The sequence below is a fragment of the Microchirus variegatus genome, assembly GCF_963457635.1.
Source record: "Microchirus variegatus genome assembly, chromosome: 2".
NCBI classification, from domain to species: Eukaryota; Metazoa; Chordata; class Actinopteri; order Pleuronectiformes; family Soleidae; genus Microchirus; species Microchirus variegatus.
This window is the reverse complement of record NC_139803.1, coordinates 16,433,549-16,453,622: the sequence shown is the minus strand read 5'-3', so window position 1 is coordinate 16,453,622 and position 20,074 is coordinate 16,433,549. Positions and strand designations below refer to the sequence as shown.

General features: G+C 39.4%; 1 protein-coding gene across 1 annotated transcript in view; it reads right to left on the bottom strand.

Annotated features, from left to right (window-relative positions):
* gabrb4 (gamma-aminobutyric acid type A receptor subunit beta4) overlaps window positions 1-18,966 on the bottom strand; it is a gene marked incomplete at both ends in the record, with an annotated part of 66,121 nt that extends 47,155 nt beyond the window's left edge. The window contains 2 exons of the mRNA XM_083910063.1: window positions 15,231-15,325; window positions 18,887-18,966. Coding sequence (XP_083766189.1) covers window positions 15,231-15,325; window positions 18,887-18,966 — 175 coding nt within the window. The remainder of the gene's footprint in view (window positions 1-15,230; window positions 15,326-18,886) is intronic.
* Between the last annotated feature and the right edge of the window lie 1,108 nt (window positions 18,967-20,074).

Genomic DNA, 20,074 nt, shown 5'->3' with positions numbered 1-20,074 from the left:
AAGTAGCCTTCCCTTAGTTTCTTGAATGTGTCATTTTACTTTGCTGAACCCTTTAACACCGCGTGACGGCGCGCTGACGGCACGTTTGCATTACCGTATTTACGGTTTGTGCTAGCCGAAAATATTACGGTAATTTCACTTGTGCACCTGTATATAGTATCCATTTTTTGGCCTGCTTTTGCACATTGCGAGACAAAGACTAAAAAAAAATGTTACTGAAATAAATATTTAAATATGTTTTATACTGTTCAAATTTCAAATTTAACATGCAAGATCTGTTTTTCTAAATAAACCTTTCGGAGACCATGTGACTGACAGCTGGTATACACTCTTAGAAATAAGGGTTCCAAGAGGGTCCTTCTACAAGGGCTGAGGTTCTACCTGGAACCATTTGCTTCTGAAAAACCTTTTCCCGAAGAAAGGGTTTTTCGAGGGTTCTTGGTAACACTAATGGTTCCAATAAGAACCATTATGATCAAGTGAACCCTTTAAAACCCCTTTCCTGAATAAAGGATTTTAAAAGGGTTCTTGGTGGAACCTTTATAAGAAGGTTCTACCTGGAGCCAAAAAGGGTTCTCCTATGAGGACAAGTTGAAGAACCTTATATGGTTCTACTGCACTATTGTTTCTAAGGGTGTATCAACAGCCTGGTTGAAATGGAAATGGTGCCAGTCAGACTTCCAAAAAGGAGCTAGTTTTGCAACTGGAAGACAACATCCATGATCTGGATGTAGCCTATATGCTAATAGCTTTTATCCTGTAATGTCACAGGGCACAGGTGATGTTATAAGATAATTGCACTGACATTACATCAAGTGTTAGGAACCTAATGTAAAGTGCTGCAGCTCCTGCTTTCACTCATGTGTGTGGGCTCTTCCTTTCATATTCAGTCAATTAAATGTCTATTCTCATCGCCAGTATCTCTACAATTGACGCACAGCTTCATGGCTACATTTACTGCTTTTCCATTACAAACAAGATCAAGCTGCAGCTGGGACTCATTTGGGTCAATAGAAAATGAGATCAGTTCAAGCCTGGCTGTGTGTAGTAGACACAGGGACAGGTGACCGTGCTTTGACGGCATGGCTGCAGGCTGAACTGGCACCGAGCTACATCAGACTGGTGAAATGAACACAGCCAATACAGCAAAAGAGATCAGGTGCTTACAGTTATGGCCACAAGCAGCCTCACAGACATAGTCTGACTCTGACATTCCTGCAGTCCTGGCACCTATTGATGCCTTTTAATGGCTGACATTGTTAAACAGGCAAAATGTACGCTGAAGCTTAACAGTTAAAGGCTTATGTTAGGTTCCTCTACAGTGCACTGTGATAAATGCTCAGCCGAGACATAACTGGGCTTTGAAATATGATGGCCCTGTTTTGCAGGAACACAAATATAGAATAATGTATGGACACTGAACAAATGTGACTTTGATCCTATTTAACATTATCCACACATGAGCTGAGTTTGCATTTATGTACCTGAATATGCATTGGAATCTAATATGTAGTGAATGTTGTGCAATGCAAGTTGACGTCTCTTAGTTTCTTTTCCTTCTCTTTCAACTTTGATCCCTGTTTAATCTGACTTTCAGATTATTTTTTTTTTATTGTCATTAGATTATTTAACATGAAACTCAGTGAATGATTAAACCCTTTAACGCCGAGCGTGTCGCAGATGACACGTTTGTGCTATCGATAAAATTCCAACGATTTCTTAAAGCTCAGAAGTTGCACGTCAAAGCCAGCGTCTTTGTCACCAGAGAGGTGAGAGTTGGAAAAAATATCTGTACATAGTTTCCATTTATTTTGGCCTGTTATTGGACATTGAGACAAAAATTCAAGCAAATGTTATTTTAAATGTGTTTTTAGTCATTTTAAATTGTTAGTACACTATTTTAACATGCTGTTATTCATATATAATTTACTCCCGGAACATTTTCTAGCCCTTTTATGGTTAACAACAGCAAAAAATAATACTTCAACTAATAACACCTAAATGGATTAAGTTCATTCAAACTAAAGTAAGCAAGTTGTCTTGGTATATGAACACACATGCACCCACACTGATGTTTAGAGACGCATAAGTTGACTGTGCCCCTGGTATACACGCGCGTCAGGTTACTTTAGTGTCCCACTTTTTGGGTGGCGATACACATCTTGGCGAAGGCAATAGGACACATTTCTACCAAAGAATAAGAGAACAATGCTACAGCTCCCTCGAATACATCTGATTTGAGCGGCTCACAGCTGAAAGGCCCATCGGGTAGAGGAGTCACGTGTCAGCCAGTTCAAGGGTTGCCAGATCAGCTCGGATGACCATCATTGGCAACAAATTCAAGTCATGCCCAAAGTGAACGTTGGGGAGTAGTATACCAAGTATACCAAATAGTCTGGGTCCCCCATCCCAATGCACACTACTATCACGCACACACTTCACTTCATGAGACTTCTGCTCAATGAGTGTTCCAACGAAGTCACTTAAAAAGATCCCTGTGTGTTTGTCCGTTATTGTGTTGTGTTTTTACTGCACGTCTTGTCTTGTGTATTTATACTTTTTTGGAATATTTGAGGGTTTTAGTTCTTAGCTTTCCTTTGTTTCTTCTTCTATTTATAACATTGTGCATTTTGCACCGTCTCAGTGGTAAAGTGAGTCGTCTTTCAACTTGAAGGTTGTGGGTTCGAACACATTGTGCCGGCAGTGTGAGAGTGGGTACAAAAGATGTGTGATAGAAAACATGCTGCACATACATGTACTGTAAGCAGATTTGAGTGGTCTTCAAGACTAGAAAGGCACGATATAAATACAGACCATTAAGCATCTATGTATTTTAAAAATGAAAAGGACTTCAGAAAGATATCCAATTTCATTCAGGGCTTTTTGAATGAATTAAATCTGTTTTATAGAGGTGAAAAAGCTGCTATAAAAATCCCCACAGCTCCACGGAATCCAGCAGGGACTTCCACAGTCACAGTCACCTCTCCAGTCTCTTTTGTTTTATTCTCAGAAGACTGCAAAGTCACATTAGAGTGGTGTTACTGTTCTGATACAGGACATGTTCTCGTTTGTCCTTTGTCTCTCAAAAAAAAACATTCATCAATACTGCTTGACAGAAAGCTCCTCCGCGTCCCATCCATTTCAGAAAGTTACCTGGAATAATCACAGAGCAAATTATTACTGCAGTTCTGCACACTAAGGTCGATTTCTAAAACCTGCAAGACGAGCTTCACCAACAGGCTTCACATTGTAAATGTGCCCAGCGCAGCATCTTCTGTTAGACATTTACACAGACTCACAGTTTCTTTGTCATCCTGTTTATGCACATATACCAGCATGCTCGGCAAAAATGAGTTTTCTCTCCAGTGCACAATTGACGAAATACCATTTAAGACAAACTAAGCCCGTATCACTGTTCATTGCATCAGACAAGGACAAAATGCCCGAGTCGCAGAGGGAAGCATCGCAGAACAGTGTCTGTGTCCCGATAAACGAAAATTATATTCTATGTTCAAGACAGGAAGGAGAGGAAAACAATCAAACAACCACTACAAATAAGTTGAACGGTGTGAAACACACCGGTGCAAATACAAATACAGCAAACAGAGTTTAAATATAGCAATTTAATTATCATGAATTACCAAATAAATACACTATGATTACTCAATTAATACAGTTACATTAAAGGTGCATTATGTAATAAATCTAAAGCAACTGACTGTAAAATCCTCCTAATATGTCACAGAGACACAGAGGAATAATATTCATATAACAAACTGAACTCACCAACTACAACAGCACAGCCAAAATATTTGCATTAAAAAAATATTTTGCAGACTGCAAATCATGTTTATGTTTTGAAATCATGTTTTGGCATGTAGCGCCACCTACCGCCGTCTACCAATCATTGCAGTCAGTAGAGTCTCAGCTGCAGAGCAACCATGGGTTGCCAGTTACGTCTGACACACGATGGCGAGAAAACGAAAGCTAAAAGGCCTTAGTATTTTGAATTTGAGTGTAGTAACCGTTTTGGCCACATTCTTACATATGGCGCCTTTAACACTGTAGAATCCTTGAAATAAATCACTATCATGACTGCAATATAGAATATAGTAATAGTATTATATGTATTAATAAACAACATATTTGCATTTATTTGTATTACTTTGTGTCGCATACTTTCCAGTTAAAGGAATATGAACAGAAAATTGCGCATGACATTAGCAACTTTAAGCTACAGTACTGTTACTATGGAAACCATTTTATGTGATAAAGCACACATATATGTTTTTCTTCCTCTGGCTTAGAGAAAAGGATAAACGTGGACTTTAATGAATTACTTATCCATCACTAAGTGATGTCCCCCCATCATTTCGCAGGTCCATGTGCAACTCCTGCTTTTTTAGTGATTCGTTGGAGTCATTAAGTTGACTTCAATTTAAAATATAGGTGAAAACAAATGATTATCATAAACAAATTCAAACATTTTTCCACAGTCTCCAGTTTTGGATCAAGAATCCAGTGACTCTATGTTGTGTGCATCTATAAAGTTCTGCAGCACGAAGTGTGCAAGAAACATATTTTACAGTTTACGGCCGATAAATTATCGGCATTCCATCGTCAGCAGGAACACGTATGTTCCCAGAATTTGTCGCATGTTGCCCTTGGTGCTTTGTTAATGGTGGAAGCTGGGGCCATAAAAAAACCATCCCTGTGATGACAGCTTGATTTGAAATATGTCCTCCAGAAGGACAAATGTGTGATGGAGGTGAGAGCCAAAGTGGGTCCCTCTTATCTCATCCAAGTGAGTGGACATCACATTTGTCATCTGATTTTTTTCTTGTTTACACTGAGATCAATACTGTCAATATCTTTGCCCAGAACCCTGAGCAAGTCTCCACATCGCTAGATCGTCATGCTACATGTTTCCATTTCCCATGTACAAATTACTAATGGTGACAAAAGCGGTGTCAGACCACCCTGCCCTTTTCCCTGACCGACTGAACATACCCCGCTCAGCCTAGAGAGTCCATCACTGTGGTAAAGGGAGCATGTGGGCAAATAAATAATATCTCATGCTGGGCATACACTGTGTGATTAAAAAAATATATATTCTTGTTTAATAACTAATAATCTATAAATAAGAGATATGTTTGGCCACCATCCTGGCTACTGACAAGTTTCCAGGCAAAGAGTAATGACTCTGGTTTGTTTGAGTATTTTTCGTAAAAATGGCTGTTGAGGACAGTTTGGCTTTGAAAGAATTAGCTGTATCTGGTATGCTACAGTACATACAATAACTTGAAGGGTCTTTCCAACTCTCTGCCTTACAGAACAATTCGATGTTTGATTCAAGAACAATATTTTTAATTGTAAAACAGTTTTATTGGATGACATACGATTTGTGTAATGTAGGCCCTCATTTCAAATCAAATTATAAACCTTAATAGATACAGTACTTCATAAAAGACCAGCAAACAATTTTTTTTCTAGTTGATGACATGGGAAAAGAAGGGAGGCTGTCTACACTCTTAGAAATAAGGGTTCCAAAACTGTCCTACTACAAGGGCTGAGGTTCTACCTGGAACCATTTGTTTCTGAAAAACCCTTGGTAACACTAATGGTTCCAATAAGAACCATTTTGATCCAGAGAACCCTTTAAATCCCCTTTCCCGGATAAAGGGTTTTAAAAGGGTTCCTGGTGGAACCCTCCAAAAGGGTGGACAAGCTGAAGAACTTTATATGGTTCTACTTAGCACTTTTATTTCTAAGAGTATACATGGCATTGTATAGACACAAACATAAATCTTGGGGCCAAATGTATGAACCAACACCCTCATGCCCAGGGGCATAAAAAAATCGTTGGCCCCTTTTATACCCAACACTGCAATGTGTTTACTCTCAAACACTGAGAACCCACTCTGATTTTTGTGTAAAATGTGTCAAATATTGGCTGAAATCGTTCAGCCTTAAGGAACCACTCAACAACTGGCCTACCGAATTGGGAAAAAGTTTAAAATAAACATCACCATTGTGTTGGAGAAGCAATTCACTGACTGGCATGGGCAATATTTTTCTTTTTAATTAAAACAAGATATTTCTCAATGTACACTTGACAAAATCAGAAACTGTATTATTTTATAGTCCAACTTGAAATGTTGGACATGCTGGTTCCAGATTCATTTATGGAGCATCATCAAGATCTAATTTCTTTCATCTCTTTAGTTTTGGGGTTATGCAGCTCACAGTCAGACAGACGATGGCGGAGGTGCTAACTCCAGAAGGCAACACTTGTAAATGTAATATTTGTGAATATACTGAGAGTGATTAATAATTAGATGGGCCCTTTACGCCACTGATTTAGCGAGGTCATGTACTTCATTACACAACCTAATGAATTTATTCAGATACATTTTATGGGTCACCACTTTGATGACAGCCAGTTTCTCACAAACCAAAGCATCATGTATGTACTGGGGCCATGTGTGTCATCCTCCTATCAAATGGCACCTTTGCTGTCAAAGCCTGATGTAAGTTACTGCATGCCTAAGTGCTATAAACAATCCAGCAATTACAAAGTGTAATGCTGTTGCATTTAGGTGATCTCTTTTATACAACCTCCTTAATGTGATCGGTAACGGTAATCAGGTCATCAGTGTCAGCAGCTAATCAAAACACATATAAGTTTTGTTGTCGAACAACCTCTAGTCGTAGAAGTTACGATGGGACCAAACAGGTCATGCAAAGTAAACTTAGAGTAAAAGAGCCCGTGTTTGGAGGATGTTGGTTGGATGGATGGCTCTCAAAAACACAGGGCTTATAACCATGACGACAAATTGACATTTACCAAACAAAGTAGTTTCTGTGCCTAATCCACAATGAGCACAATATGGCTGATTATGTGCAAGTGCCTCATACAGCCACACTCCAAAAAGCCTGAAATTATCCTCTTGACCAAGTGCTTTGTGGTCGAAAGTTAACCCCAGACAGGACTCGGAATATAATTCACAATCTTCTATTTATCTTCTATCTTCTATCTTTCTGAATGGATGGTTGTACACGAGTGGGGGCGCTTGAAACGTGATTAGAACATGTCATTAGTTTGTTGAGAATCAGCTGTTTATCACAGACGACATATCATTTTCAACTCGACTTCAAATGTTCTCTATGGGACGGCACAGAATGGTTTTTTTTCACTGGGGTGAGCTTGACGGTGATTGGACAAATTCAGCAAAATCGTCACTTCCAGGGAAGCTGAGTTTCCAAGATAGTGTATAGGGCAGTGGGCAGTGGGATGCTGACCTTCTGCATGATGATTGGAGGAATTGTAGGAATGGCGGAACCAGTTTTTGAGTCTTTTCCATCTCAGTCCTGGGTGGATTTTGCAAGGGAACTCTGTAGCTGGCAGCCACCGAAGTCTTTGGATTTGCCTGTTGCCTCCATTTTAAGCAAAATTTAGATGTCATTACTAGATAGCCATCGCTCCGAGAAAACTACAACAAGCACATTTTTTCTGCATATATCATCCAGGTCTATCCAATTACTGGCAGAGGCATTTTCATCTATGTCCGTTGGTCACACTTTGTGAATGTGGGAGATGACTACAGTCTTTTCGAGAAGAAGAACATCTAAAATCCTGGTAAGTAACATACCATGCTTCACTTGATGGTGGGAATTGTTTTTTGTTGATTTTGCTGTTTTTTTTAACTGATGACTCTTTGCGGCTAGTTTATTTATTTCAGATTTATTTGATTACAGGTTAAAGTTATTTTTATCAAAGACAAGGGTCCTGTCCCCTCCTCTCCCCTGTCCCCATCTTTCCTTTCACCCCAACCTGTCGAGGCAGATGGTCAAACATTAATTTTTCAGTCTGGTTCTGTCAGAGATTTCTTCCTGTTAAAAGAGAGGTTTGCTATATTTATGTTTTATACTTCTTCTACATTGTATTTACTAATAAAGATGAAGTTAAACGGCATTTTGTTCTGCTGTGATGCTGTGTACCTATTGGATATTTAGTAAAAGTGTGTGTGTATTATTCTAACATCGGTAAGCATGTTGTGTAGCTATGCTAACAACAACAAAATGTGTTTTTTTTGGCCCCTAAGTTTAGTAGCAGGATTTCCTTTCATTCTGTATCGTTTTCTTCATTTGGTCACCATACATGGACCATGACTCTCATTTTTTTTCTCCATTATGTGTTAACCTGCAACCACAGTGGTCCCTGCCAACAAGATGCATTCATCTTCCAGACAACGTTTGTGCCAACAGAGGACAACACAACAGAATAGGATCACGCTCTATCAAGCAATCATGTTAAGTTGTTGATAAAGTTCATGAGGCAAATCCAATAGGTTTTCTGTAGCAACCAGCCTATTTGAAAGAGCTGCACTCACACCATAGTGGAAACCATCGCAGGAAAAGGCTTCCTCCTTGTTGGCATTATAATTAACAGGACGCTGAGCTGACTGCAAGACAATCATTACTTTAAATGCTTTCAGAGCAGGGCCCTCGTAAAGCTTTGTGAAGTTCACAGTCCAGCCAGGTCACAATATGAAAAAGAAAAGTATCTAAATTTGCTGTTGTAGGTTACCATGTATAAAAAAAAAAGATGGAAGCTTACAAAGGTCTTACAACGGGCTGACCTCTTTTGAGGTCTGTAATTTAATCTTTTACTGGACACAGGCCAACTGTGATAACAAGGATTACCAAGTATGTCACGGTAGGTTTCCTTTCTCCTATCATTCATCCCAGTAGCAGTATCAGTTTGAATTCTGCACTTTCCTATCCGTAATGACTCCCATATCCAAAGTAACTTGAAGCAGAGTAGCCTGATACAAGTAGAGCAACATATACTAACTCACAGTTGAATGGTTTAATCCTTGAATCCCTAGACATATATATATATATATACTATACTGTATGATAAACACATAGATGGAAAATACATATGAATATCCATAGAGAACATATTAAAACTATATCTTCATACATCCAAAGAGTGAATACAGTCGATAATAATGAGACATATATAGGATATAGGCAACATACAGGGACAAATACTCAATGGACACTTTTTGACTACCTTTTAACACCTTAGCCTCAAAATGTCATTATTGACCTTTTTTTTTCTTATTTTAACCAGAAAGTAGCCATAAAATGTCCTGGTTAGTAAGTAAGTAAGAAAAAAAACAGCAAACTATGGTACATCGCAAGTGAAATTACCGCAATAACAACATGTTGGCTTTGACATGCAACTTCTCAGCTTTTCAGAAACTCTCAGAAGAATTTTTCCGATAGCACAAACCGTCATGGAACTACGATAATGCAAAGTGCGCTTCTGCGAATGTGTCGTCTATGATGCGTTCGGCGTTAAAGTGATTTATCACAGGCATCTAATGAGCCAATCAAATGGCAGCAACTAAATGCATTAAGACATTAAGAGATGAGCTGCTCAAGTTCAAACTGAGCATCACAATGTGGAAGACTTTGAATGTGGCAATGTTGTTGGTGCCATATGGGCTGCTCTGGGTATTACAGTATTTCCATGCGCATCCATCCCTAGGATTTACAGAGAATCGTCTGGAATAAAGAAAATGTCCAGAGAGCAGCAGTTCTGTGGGAGAAAAATGCCTAGTTGAAAATGCCAGAGGTCAGTAATAACTCAAATGACCACTAGTTACAACTTGGTAAGTAATTTAGAAGACCATTTCTGCAAGCACAACACACTGAAACCTTGAAACAGCAGTAGAAGACCATACCGGATACAATATTAGCTACTGTATGTATCATTGGTCACTTTCAGTGTGATCATACCCACAAGGAACTTCTTGTATTTGTTGGACAATGATCATTGCAAGATGTCAGGAGCGGAGAGGACTCAGGTAATGAATGAGCCTGAAGCAAATGATATCATCGGAATGTAGACTAGCAGAACCGGGAATCAAACCCACGACCTTCCAGTAGAAAGACAACTCGCACTACCACTGAGCCTCCGTCACAACGAGCTACACGTAACACCCAAACAATCTATCTATAAAGCAAGTTGTGTCTGTCTGTCTGTGACGGGCCTATCTCGCTGACCGCTAGTCAGATCGCCCTAAAATTTGTGATATGGGTTGAGCATGGCCCGATGGTGTGCATCCTTGATTTTCACGTTATTTTGGAGTAATTTTAATTTACGCTGATTTATCACGCTACACCAGGCAGTGCGTCTGACGGCGCGTCAGGATTGTCAGCGTGTCAACAACGGGTAGGCAGCAGCTTATTTCACACGGTTCAATGCAGAACATGGTGTTATACTGAAACGACGAAGTCGATGTTCATTCACCAATGCGCAAGCACATATTTATTTAGCATTAGCATGCTACTATTTTGCCGCTAATTCGGCGAACCTGTTTCTAAAGGTAAACTAGCGAGGCTACGATTAGCATCAGCATAGCTAGCTGTTTTGTGACCGTCAGCCACGCTGGAATCGCTTTACAAGGTGTATTTGATTTGCTTTGTGCCGAATGAGGTTGCACAGTATTTGTATCATGTTAGCCTTTACATTCCTTATCATGCGTTACCATAACTGAAAAATCTTCTTCAGCTCCCACTGTAGGAACACATACTTCCTACGGACACTGCACTAGGGTCATAAAGTACATTTCTGAATGAGTCCAATAAAGGTTGTATCAGGAAGGGCATCTGAAAAAAATAAAATAAACTAAGCCAAATCAAATATGCGAGTGGTGTTCTGCGATGATGACCCCTCCATGGGAGCAGCCTCAGGACAACAACAGTGATTCAAAATGTGTTCAAACTGACATTGGTGCGACCGCTGCAAAAACTAGCAAGGTCAGGTTACCTTGCTAAATCTAAGTTCACGCAATATATCTGTCAGGTCATATTGGTGTTGCTATTTATTGTGGTTGTGGTGATTCAGGGCTTTGACCATGAACACTAATTAATTAAAAGCTTCTCATATAATTCAAGTCAATAGAATATGGCAGACAAAACAATAATAATAACTCGTGAAAAACAAGTACACTTTAGCTCCCGAGCAATTCTTGCTCTAGCTCTATTTCTTGAATTCTAGTTTGCTTTATAGATGAATGGGAGGAACGGTGACCGTAGCATCAGTAAAGTCATTTTTCTGACCATTTACGACACATGGTTTTCCCGTTGATTTACACCACTGACTGTCAATGGCAATGGATGTTATTTTAAATGTGGGTGTTGGTCAGGCGGTTGTCAGTGTCCAGCTCTGTGCTAAATTAAAACCCTCTTGGTTGAATCTGGAGAGCTGAAGGCCGTCAGCAGTTGTGTCACAGCAGAAGTGGCTGACTGATTTTTTCGAAATATCACGACATGATGGACTACAGCTCCTTGGCCCGGAGGGTAAAGCACATGCAGCTTCTCTCTGCCTGCGTACTCACTCTATGAAATGTGTTCTGACCACTGCGATGCATTCAAGGGCTGCAACACAACAGTAAGTTGTGCAGAGTACAATATAGATATACAAAATAAATAACAAAAATACATTTACTGCAGACAAAGAGATAGTGTCACATTATTTGTTTGAATGCATTCATTGTTTAATGTCATATATGGGTAATTAAATGATCGCACAATAGCCCTCCTCCATATAAGCAAAAGCCAATTAGCTTCATTGTCCTTAAACATAAATAAACTGAACATTTTTCTGTAACCTTCCTGCTAAATCTGCTTTCATTTGCACAACTGTAAGCTATACTGTTATTAGTGAGGAAGACAATGAGGCAGATGTGTCACACCAGGAAAAACTCCTACATTTCAAAAAAGAATGCTGCCAAGCCACACTAAAGTGTACACACACTGACTTTGAAACATTGTTTAACGTTTAAATGTTAAATGTGGTAATAAAGCAATAATGGGTTAGATTCTGGAGACAAAGACACAGGGAAAAACACAACAACACTAATTTTGTTATGCTCTACATGTATTAAAAGGTATGGAAGTGTATTGCATTCACTTGAAAAAGTCCTGTTTTCCTGAGTAATTAATTTTCGTTTTTTTTCAATTTTTCTGACTAATATTTTTTTCTGCTTTTCTCAGGAATTTTTTTTACTGTTTTTGGAGTATTTTTTTTTCTGTTTTTCTTGTGCAAATGTTTTTTCTGTTTTTCGTGCAAATTTTCTCCCATAGAGCTATGGTGACTCTCAACTATCGACCGTACCGGACTTGGAGAGCGCAGACCTCCGCCAGGGTCGAGTGCTTTTCTAGTTTTGAATATTTTTAGTCTAATCATTTACGGGGAAAATGCTGTGAAAAAGTTGTAGGCACAGTGCAGACAAAATACACTCTGTTGGCACGCCTGGGTCAGGCACCGAGTGTTATAACAGTGATAACTTTATGGTCAGACAGTGAGTGTTGTAACCAGCGATAGCGTCTACGGATCATGGCAACAATTTAATCACTTGTTCCTGGTCCCATTGCGGACATTTCTGCAAAAAAAATGTCATCCAAATCCGTCCGAGACTTTTTGAGTCACATACAGACATACAAACAGAAAGACAAACTCTGGCGAAAGCATAACCTCCTTGGAGGAGGTAATACATTACTCCGAAAAATGGACCAAAAAATAAATTACTCCAAAAACAGGAAAAAAATATTTGTCAGAAAAACAAAAAACGAAAATTATTTGCTTACTTTTTTTTTTTCAAGTGAATGCAATACGCTTCCGTACATAGGCCTTACTATAATGACACTTCCTTTTTCCCATAGTCTACCATGTCAGCATTCACAGGAATCACAGGAAGTTGCTATTTACAACATGTTTGAATAATTTATTTAAACACAATGCAAGTGGCTTCAAGATATTTTTACTCAAACATGTTTGTGTGTTTTCGTTGAACATATCACTTAAACCCCATTGGGGTTAAATTTGATCCCAGTTTGCGGCCATGGCAGCTGACAGATTTGGAAACAAAATCAATAACATAGGTCACTGATCCTAATCAATGTGCCAAATTGAATCCAAATTGGATTTAAAATTATTATCACTGTGACAAACAGAGAAACACCACTCTCTACGATACACCTGCCCACTACTGTGAATACTTTTTCTATTTTTTTTTACCCTTTCACTGAATCTTGAAACGACTCTGGAATGGCTGCAGTCCAAATCACACAACAAAGACATAACCTCGACCAACCCACGGCGTGTTTTTAACAAAAGCAAACATCAGCCTAACATATTTTGGCACACCGGTCTTCATCAGAGCATCTGTTTTTTGGCACGGCAGCCAAACCAGATAAAGGTTATATGAGGAAGCTGCACCTGCTAAATGTTTTTTTTATTTTTTTTTATCATTCTCATCAGGTGTGTTGCAGTCGCAGAATGGACAGACTGATGCGTGTGGCCTGTTTAATCGCATACTGGTGAATAAAATACATTAAATACACAATTTTGAGTGGACTGAATATGATAATAAGCAAACAAGGTACATCTGCATAACGTAAACATATGCACTTATACATTTAGAAGCATCCTTTTCATCATTTGTTACTTTTCTATTTTAACAAATACAAGATTGTTATAAATTCTCAAATACTTATGACCTTTACATGAGATAATTGTACATGTTTGTCAACATGTTTGTACATGTTTGTATTTCCAGATTAATCTTCCTACATATAAATCTTGTAGGAGAGAACTAGAGTTGGAGCAATTTATTAAATTGTTACATTCTATTGTGTTGTTTGCTCTTGTTAAATTAACGTCCCGCTCTGTGAAAAGCCTCCTTTGTTCTTTCTTTCTTTTCTTTTTTTCCCAGGCTGCGACTCTGCAAATACATGTTTATATAAAGCTTTTGGATATGTGTGCGCGTGCACAGCGGCAACAATAAAGCTGGTGCTGAAATTAATAGGTACAACCTTGTATACGGCGCTGAATTAGAACCATCAATACGGCTGTCAGAACAGTGTCGTGATGTTAACATGAGTGGCCTTGAATGGGCCAAGCCTCACATGCAGTGAGTCAAAGCCATAAAACGGGAATCAACCTCTTTTAACTGATCCTCCATGTTCTGAAATTGCAAAATATATCAATATATATACATATTGGTGTAATTTTACAAAGTTGTGAGGCAAGTATTTTAAAAAATGATGCACAACACAACTTTACCATCATCACAATATCAACATTCTCCACAAAGACTATGGGATGGTTTTTGTATGCAATAGCAAAAAATAAATAAAAAATTCATAAAGGTGTATTTTATTTTATTTATTTACTCTATAAATCCATGTTGCAGGAGTGGAAAGAATGGATTTCATTTTATTTCAGTTGGTGTCGGCGACTCACTGTCTGGGTCTATGTTGGCAGTGAACCCAAAGCAGTAGGACATGAACGCTGTTCATTTGTCACGAGCCATATATCGTTGTCATATTCACCAACTGCACAGTTTTTACTGCAAACAGGCACATCATGTCGCCTGTTTGAACAAGCCCTCGACTCACACAGGCCTCCTGAAAACCATACTTTCACCCGATTGGCTGAATATTCAGAAAACAGACACCGATTACTGGTGAGAACTTGCTAAAAGCAAAGTGTACAAATGGGTGAAAGAAAATAAGTGACAAAATGTAATGTGATAAGGAGTTAACATCACAAAAACTATGCTAATTCCTGCTTGCTGAGTGACATAATATTTAGCCTTTAATCAATTCCCATACATGTAAAAATACATGATTTTTTCTGTTTCCATAGATGTCCATATTAATGAGTGAAATGCACTTAAATGTTGCCTGAAACAAGAGACAGAGAACTGGGAAGAGCATAATTGCTCCGGTACATTTGTAATACATAATTGGACCCTTCTGAATAGCTTCAGTAAAACAGTCAGCCCAAATGACATAAACTAATGACTTGTCACTCCCCTGCACCTTCTATTTTTAGCAATTATCAAAATCCCATTATTCTTAGAAGCAGATGCACGAGATGCGCAATTTCCAATAAAAATTAATGGGGCAAAAGTGTTTTCCCTAATCTGCAAATCAATACAATCACTATCTGTTTTTCTTTTTTTCAAAACATAGTGTTCTACACATGTTCAATGATAGCCATTTCCTGTATTTTGCCACAGGACCGCGATAGTTTTCAGGGAAACGTCTCATAAACACGGTGTCCCAGTGCATAAAGCTGGAATTGTAAATGCCCTCAAGAAAAAAAAAAAAGAAGCAAAAACAGATGCAGTCGCAGCACGTACCTCCAAAATCAGGCCTTAAACGGATGTCATATCCCTTCAGCAGTTTGTCCACGGTGGTCTTGGCCAGAGACATTCCAGTGCTTCCAGTGGAGGAGCTGAGGGCAGAAAAAAGGTAGGCATTTTAAACCACATAGACATTTTGTTTCTCTGTTGCACACGTACTGTATGATGAATCCTGGGAAAAACGACCACAGGACGGCACACGATGCCTGTTTTACACCGACATTAGACTCATCCCTCCATGTTTACTAGTTCATGCAAAGCAGTGAACGTGTCTGTCTCATTCTCAGTCTTTGTTTGTTGTTTTATGCTTGCATTCTTGGCAGTCACCACCTAATAGTTAACAGAACACCCCCACACACTAGCCAACTTGCATTGATATAATTGTATTGCATTGTTTTGGAAAGTAAAAAAAAGTGCTTTTTGGAAGTAGGATTGGCTGTGACCAGTGAGCAGTTACACAGCGACAGGTGTCAATCCAAAACATTTATCAATATTAGAAAGAGTCTCATCAATTATAGAAAAGAATGTAAATCAGCAGACTCTATACAAACAAGGTTTAGGTGTTCACACATTGCTACACTGGCTGTTCACCATTTCCTGAATAAAGGGTTTTTGAAGGGTTCTTGGTAACACTAATGGTTCCAGTAAGAACCCTCCAAATGGGTTCCAGGTGGAACTTATATAGAAATAAAAGTGCTAAGTAGAACCATATAAGGTTCTTCGGCTTGTCCTTATAGGAGAACCCTTTTTGGCTCCAGGTGGAACCTTTTTTATTAAGGTTCCACCTGGAACCCTTTTGGAGGGTTCCACCAAGAACCCTTTTAAAACCCTTTATTCGGGAAAGAGGTTTTGAATGGTTCTTACTGGAACCATTAGTGTTACCAAGAACCCTTTCCCCCGGGGAAGGGTTTTTCAGAAGCAAATGGTGAACCTCAATGAAAAAGATGTTGATGCTAGAAACTTTGCTAACATTAGCCACATGAACAGCATACATTTGTCATTTCAATCTTAACATCTGGCAAAGAAAAACAAACAAATTTATTTAATAACTGTTTGAGGTATAATTTTATAAATGAGTCGTTAACGAGGCAAGCTAATGCTAATATTTTGGTTGTAGGATGTAGCATATAAATTAGCACAATGGTAAATCAACTAGCCTTCTCGGTTTGATTTGAAATGTTATATCTGACACTCTAAAATAGTCTTAAGAAGACCTAACACTGCTAGCGTGGAGAAGGGTTCAATTTTATTAACTCTACAAAAAGCCATCACCTTACAAACCATATACGTAGAACGGACAGAATTAGCAGGTAAAGCTACCATTTCTATACTCACAAATGTATGGGTTAGGGTTAGCCATAGCAGTTACTTTGGTTGTTAGCAGCCATACAACCAAAGTAACTGAATTTAATTTTAAGAAGACTTCAAAAGTGTACTTTTTACTTAACCTTAAGGATTAAATAACCCACAGTGAATGACATTGATGTTTTGCAAGTTTGGCAAGAACTATGTTAAACCAGACACCTCAGTCGTGTGCGGGAATGCTACCATTGCTAGCCTACTGGAGGAACGCAGTGCACAATACACCTTAAATATGCATATATTTAAATTTGGGGATTATAGCACAGCCTTGTATCATAATGTCAGGCCTCATTGGTCTTAGGCATGGAGACACACTACAATCTGCAGTCTGCACATAGTCTGAGTGACACATATAACATGGGTGCTGTGACCTGCTTCACCTGACCCGAGAGCAGCTCTCCAGCTGAGGTTTCTTGTCGCGGGAGAGGGTTCGACGAGAGTGTGAGAGGAAGAAGCCATGGTTAAAACTGTCCCCCCCCCCGCCCCGACAGACAGACGCACTAGCCCTCGGCTGAGCCAGGGAAGCACCGTTCAATTAGCTCATGGGCAGTGCAGCTGTTCATCAAGCTGGCCAGTGCTACAGGACTTGTGGGTCTGACACCTGAGAGCATCATTACACTACAAGAGAGGAGCGGTGACAGCTGAAACACAGGCAGGATTACACCCTTATTATTTGTCATTGAGGGACATTATTGTCATGGGGATCAGTCGAAGTGTACGATTGAACAAAAGACAAAGCTCCATATGCGCACTCCAGGAGGATGTGTGAGCTCAGAGAAGTTGAGAATGACTTTGAATTTTCGTCTATTTATGATGTCAAAAAGAGTGTGCCATATAGCAAAATGCTCTTTCATGTGTGCTGAATCTGCCAAGCTTTAAAGAGAAGGTTTTTGTTTAAATCCGAGCTGCAAAACAATCACTACACCTTTTCATTGAACTGAAATACTGGAATATTGAATAAACCACTGCAACAGTCATGTTTCTGTGTGTGCCTTATCTTATGGAGCAATTAGGATTTGCATACTTTTGAGCATGGCATAAATAACAACGCAATCCACGAATCCAGAGTTTCCCAACCAACCCCACACCCCCCACTGTACAGTGTAATAATTTGTGTAAAATAGAGATGACTCAGCGTTTAGTTCATTTTAGAGAGCGCTCACAACTCAATTTAAGGGTTTCCAAATGAATTTTACGGGCCTTATATCACAAAAGTGCAATGTTTATAAAAGATGGGAAAGTATACAGTCAACACAGTAAAGAATAAGAGAATCCTGAATCCTTACACTTAATGCGGGGAGGCCTATCATTTTGGGAGTCTGGAGTATGGACTGCATTTTAAGATGCTATTATTCTCTCCTCTTCATTGTAAGTGTATGTATGTGTGTATATGTGTGGGAGGGAGGGACCCTCACTGTATACAATCCTAAAAATATGGCTCTCCCTCAAGGAAAAAAAAAGGATTGGAAACCACTGGTCAGTCGATCATAAATGGAATCCAAACGTCAAAACAATAGCGGGCAGGTCTGACATGTCAGAAGTGAGGCTGCACAGGAGGAAGGACTGCAGACATGGACGATTATATGGGCCACAAGGTTTTTTTTTTTATTGTTCACAGCACTGATCAGGAGGTTCTGACACACTGTGATGAGCTTCATTAAGGCTTGTGCACTAAATCATTCTGTAAACATGCATATTATGCAGGGCCTGCACTGAAATCTAACAGGCTGTTGTCTGTGCTGTCTGGAGAGGAGCAGCAGCAGCTGATGATGATGATGATGGTGATGATTTTATTTTTTTTGCTATTCCTAATTTGATTCATGTCATGGATCATTTGAGATGAAACATCAGCACAGGCCTCGTCACAATAGAACACCATATAGCACATCTGGGGGCTGCTTATGGCGTAATCAATCGATGATCGAATGATTGATCCAATTAGGGGACAACCCCTGTGCTGTCATGCCGAAAAGTCGCCACCATTATATGCATACGTGCACATCTCCCGTTTTTGATGGAGGGAGTAGGTGATGTTTCACAATAGGTTTGACACCGACATCATGCACGCGCATGTTTTTACGCTCGCGAGCGCCACAGCACCGTCTATTATAGAGCATATATATATATATATTGACAGCACTGCCCCTAATAAGTGGGCCCGGGAACCCCGTCAATGCGATTTGCGCGGTCCAAGCCTTTCATTGATTTGTTATAACATATATTTGTGTGATTATTATCATTATTATTATTATTTTAACATTTTTAAATCCTAAGCTGTTGCGTTTCCTTACCTTTGAACAAAGCATACGAAGGACAAAGCCGCCACAGCAGAGAAAATTCCACATAATTTATCTTCTTGACGACCCAACATCTCCACAAATCCTTGGATATAGTTTCTATAATCCAACCAGTGCAGTGGTCCTCCCCCCCGGAAAAAAAATGCACAAAGTAACAAAATGGCAATCAAAAAAAAAGAAGAAAAAAAAGAATAAGAATTCTTCTTCTTTTAAAAAAAATGTCAAATGAAGAAGCCTACATCTACGCATGCGATGTCTTCATCTTAAACAGGCGTCTTGCTTTCAATTTCGAAAAGACTAAATCTCGTAATTGGCCCCCGCTGTTTTTTACCCAGCTATGGAAATCCGTGCAGGTCACAGAGCCCCTCTACTAACACCACCAGATCAGACATCTTGCTCTTCTTTGAAACAAACAAACAAAACAAAAAAAGAAATAAAAATAAAGCAGCATTCACAGCAGGTTCATGAATGACAAGGATTTTTTTTCTCTCTCTCTCTCTCTCTCCACTATAAAACAAACAAAAACGCGGTGCATGAATGAGAGAGCAGCCGCCTCAAATCGGTGGATGAAATTTCCCAGTCCAAATCTGCAGAAGAGGCATGGTTCCAGCGACGCTGCTGCTGCTGCTGCTGCTGCTGTGGCGCCAGACTATTCCACTATGTGATGTTGTTCAAAGATATTTGCTATAGAGCTGCTGATCAGGGGGGAAAAAAAGGAAAAGAAAAATGAAATCTTAATTCCCCTCTTTTTTTTCCTCCTCTCCCTCTCTCTCTCTCTCTCTCTCTCTCTCTCTCTCTCTTTCTCACTCCTCTTCTCGCAGCTGCTGATGCTGATGATGTAGATCAGCGCAAAGTCACTGAGGGGAAAATGCACATTGAAAAAGCAGTGGGTAATATCTGATGCAGACGTCAGAGGAGCCTATATCACTCCTCTCCGGTGGGAAAAAAAAAAAGGATGAAGAAAAAAAACTACATGCCGAGAAAATATGGATTGCTCCTCATAGGCAAAAATGCATGGATCACCATCACGGCGTCGGGTTTCATATCAAATATGCCAACAACAACAACAACAACAACAAAACAAGAGAGATCTACAGTATCTGGACGGTCCGTGCACGTGCCTCCGCCGTCCAGCGTTTAAAGGGCGTCTGAGCGCGTGAACATGGTCCACGAGTGTTCTCC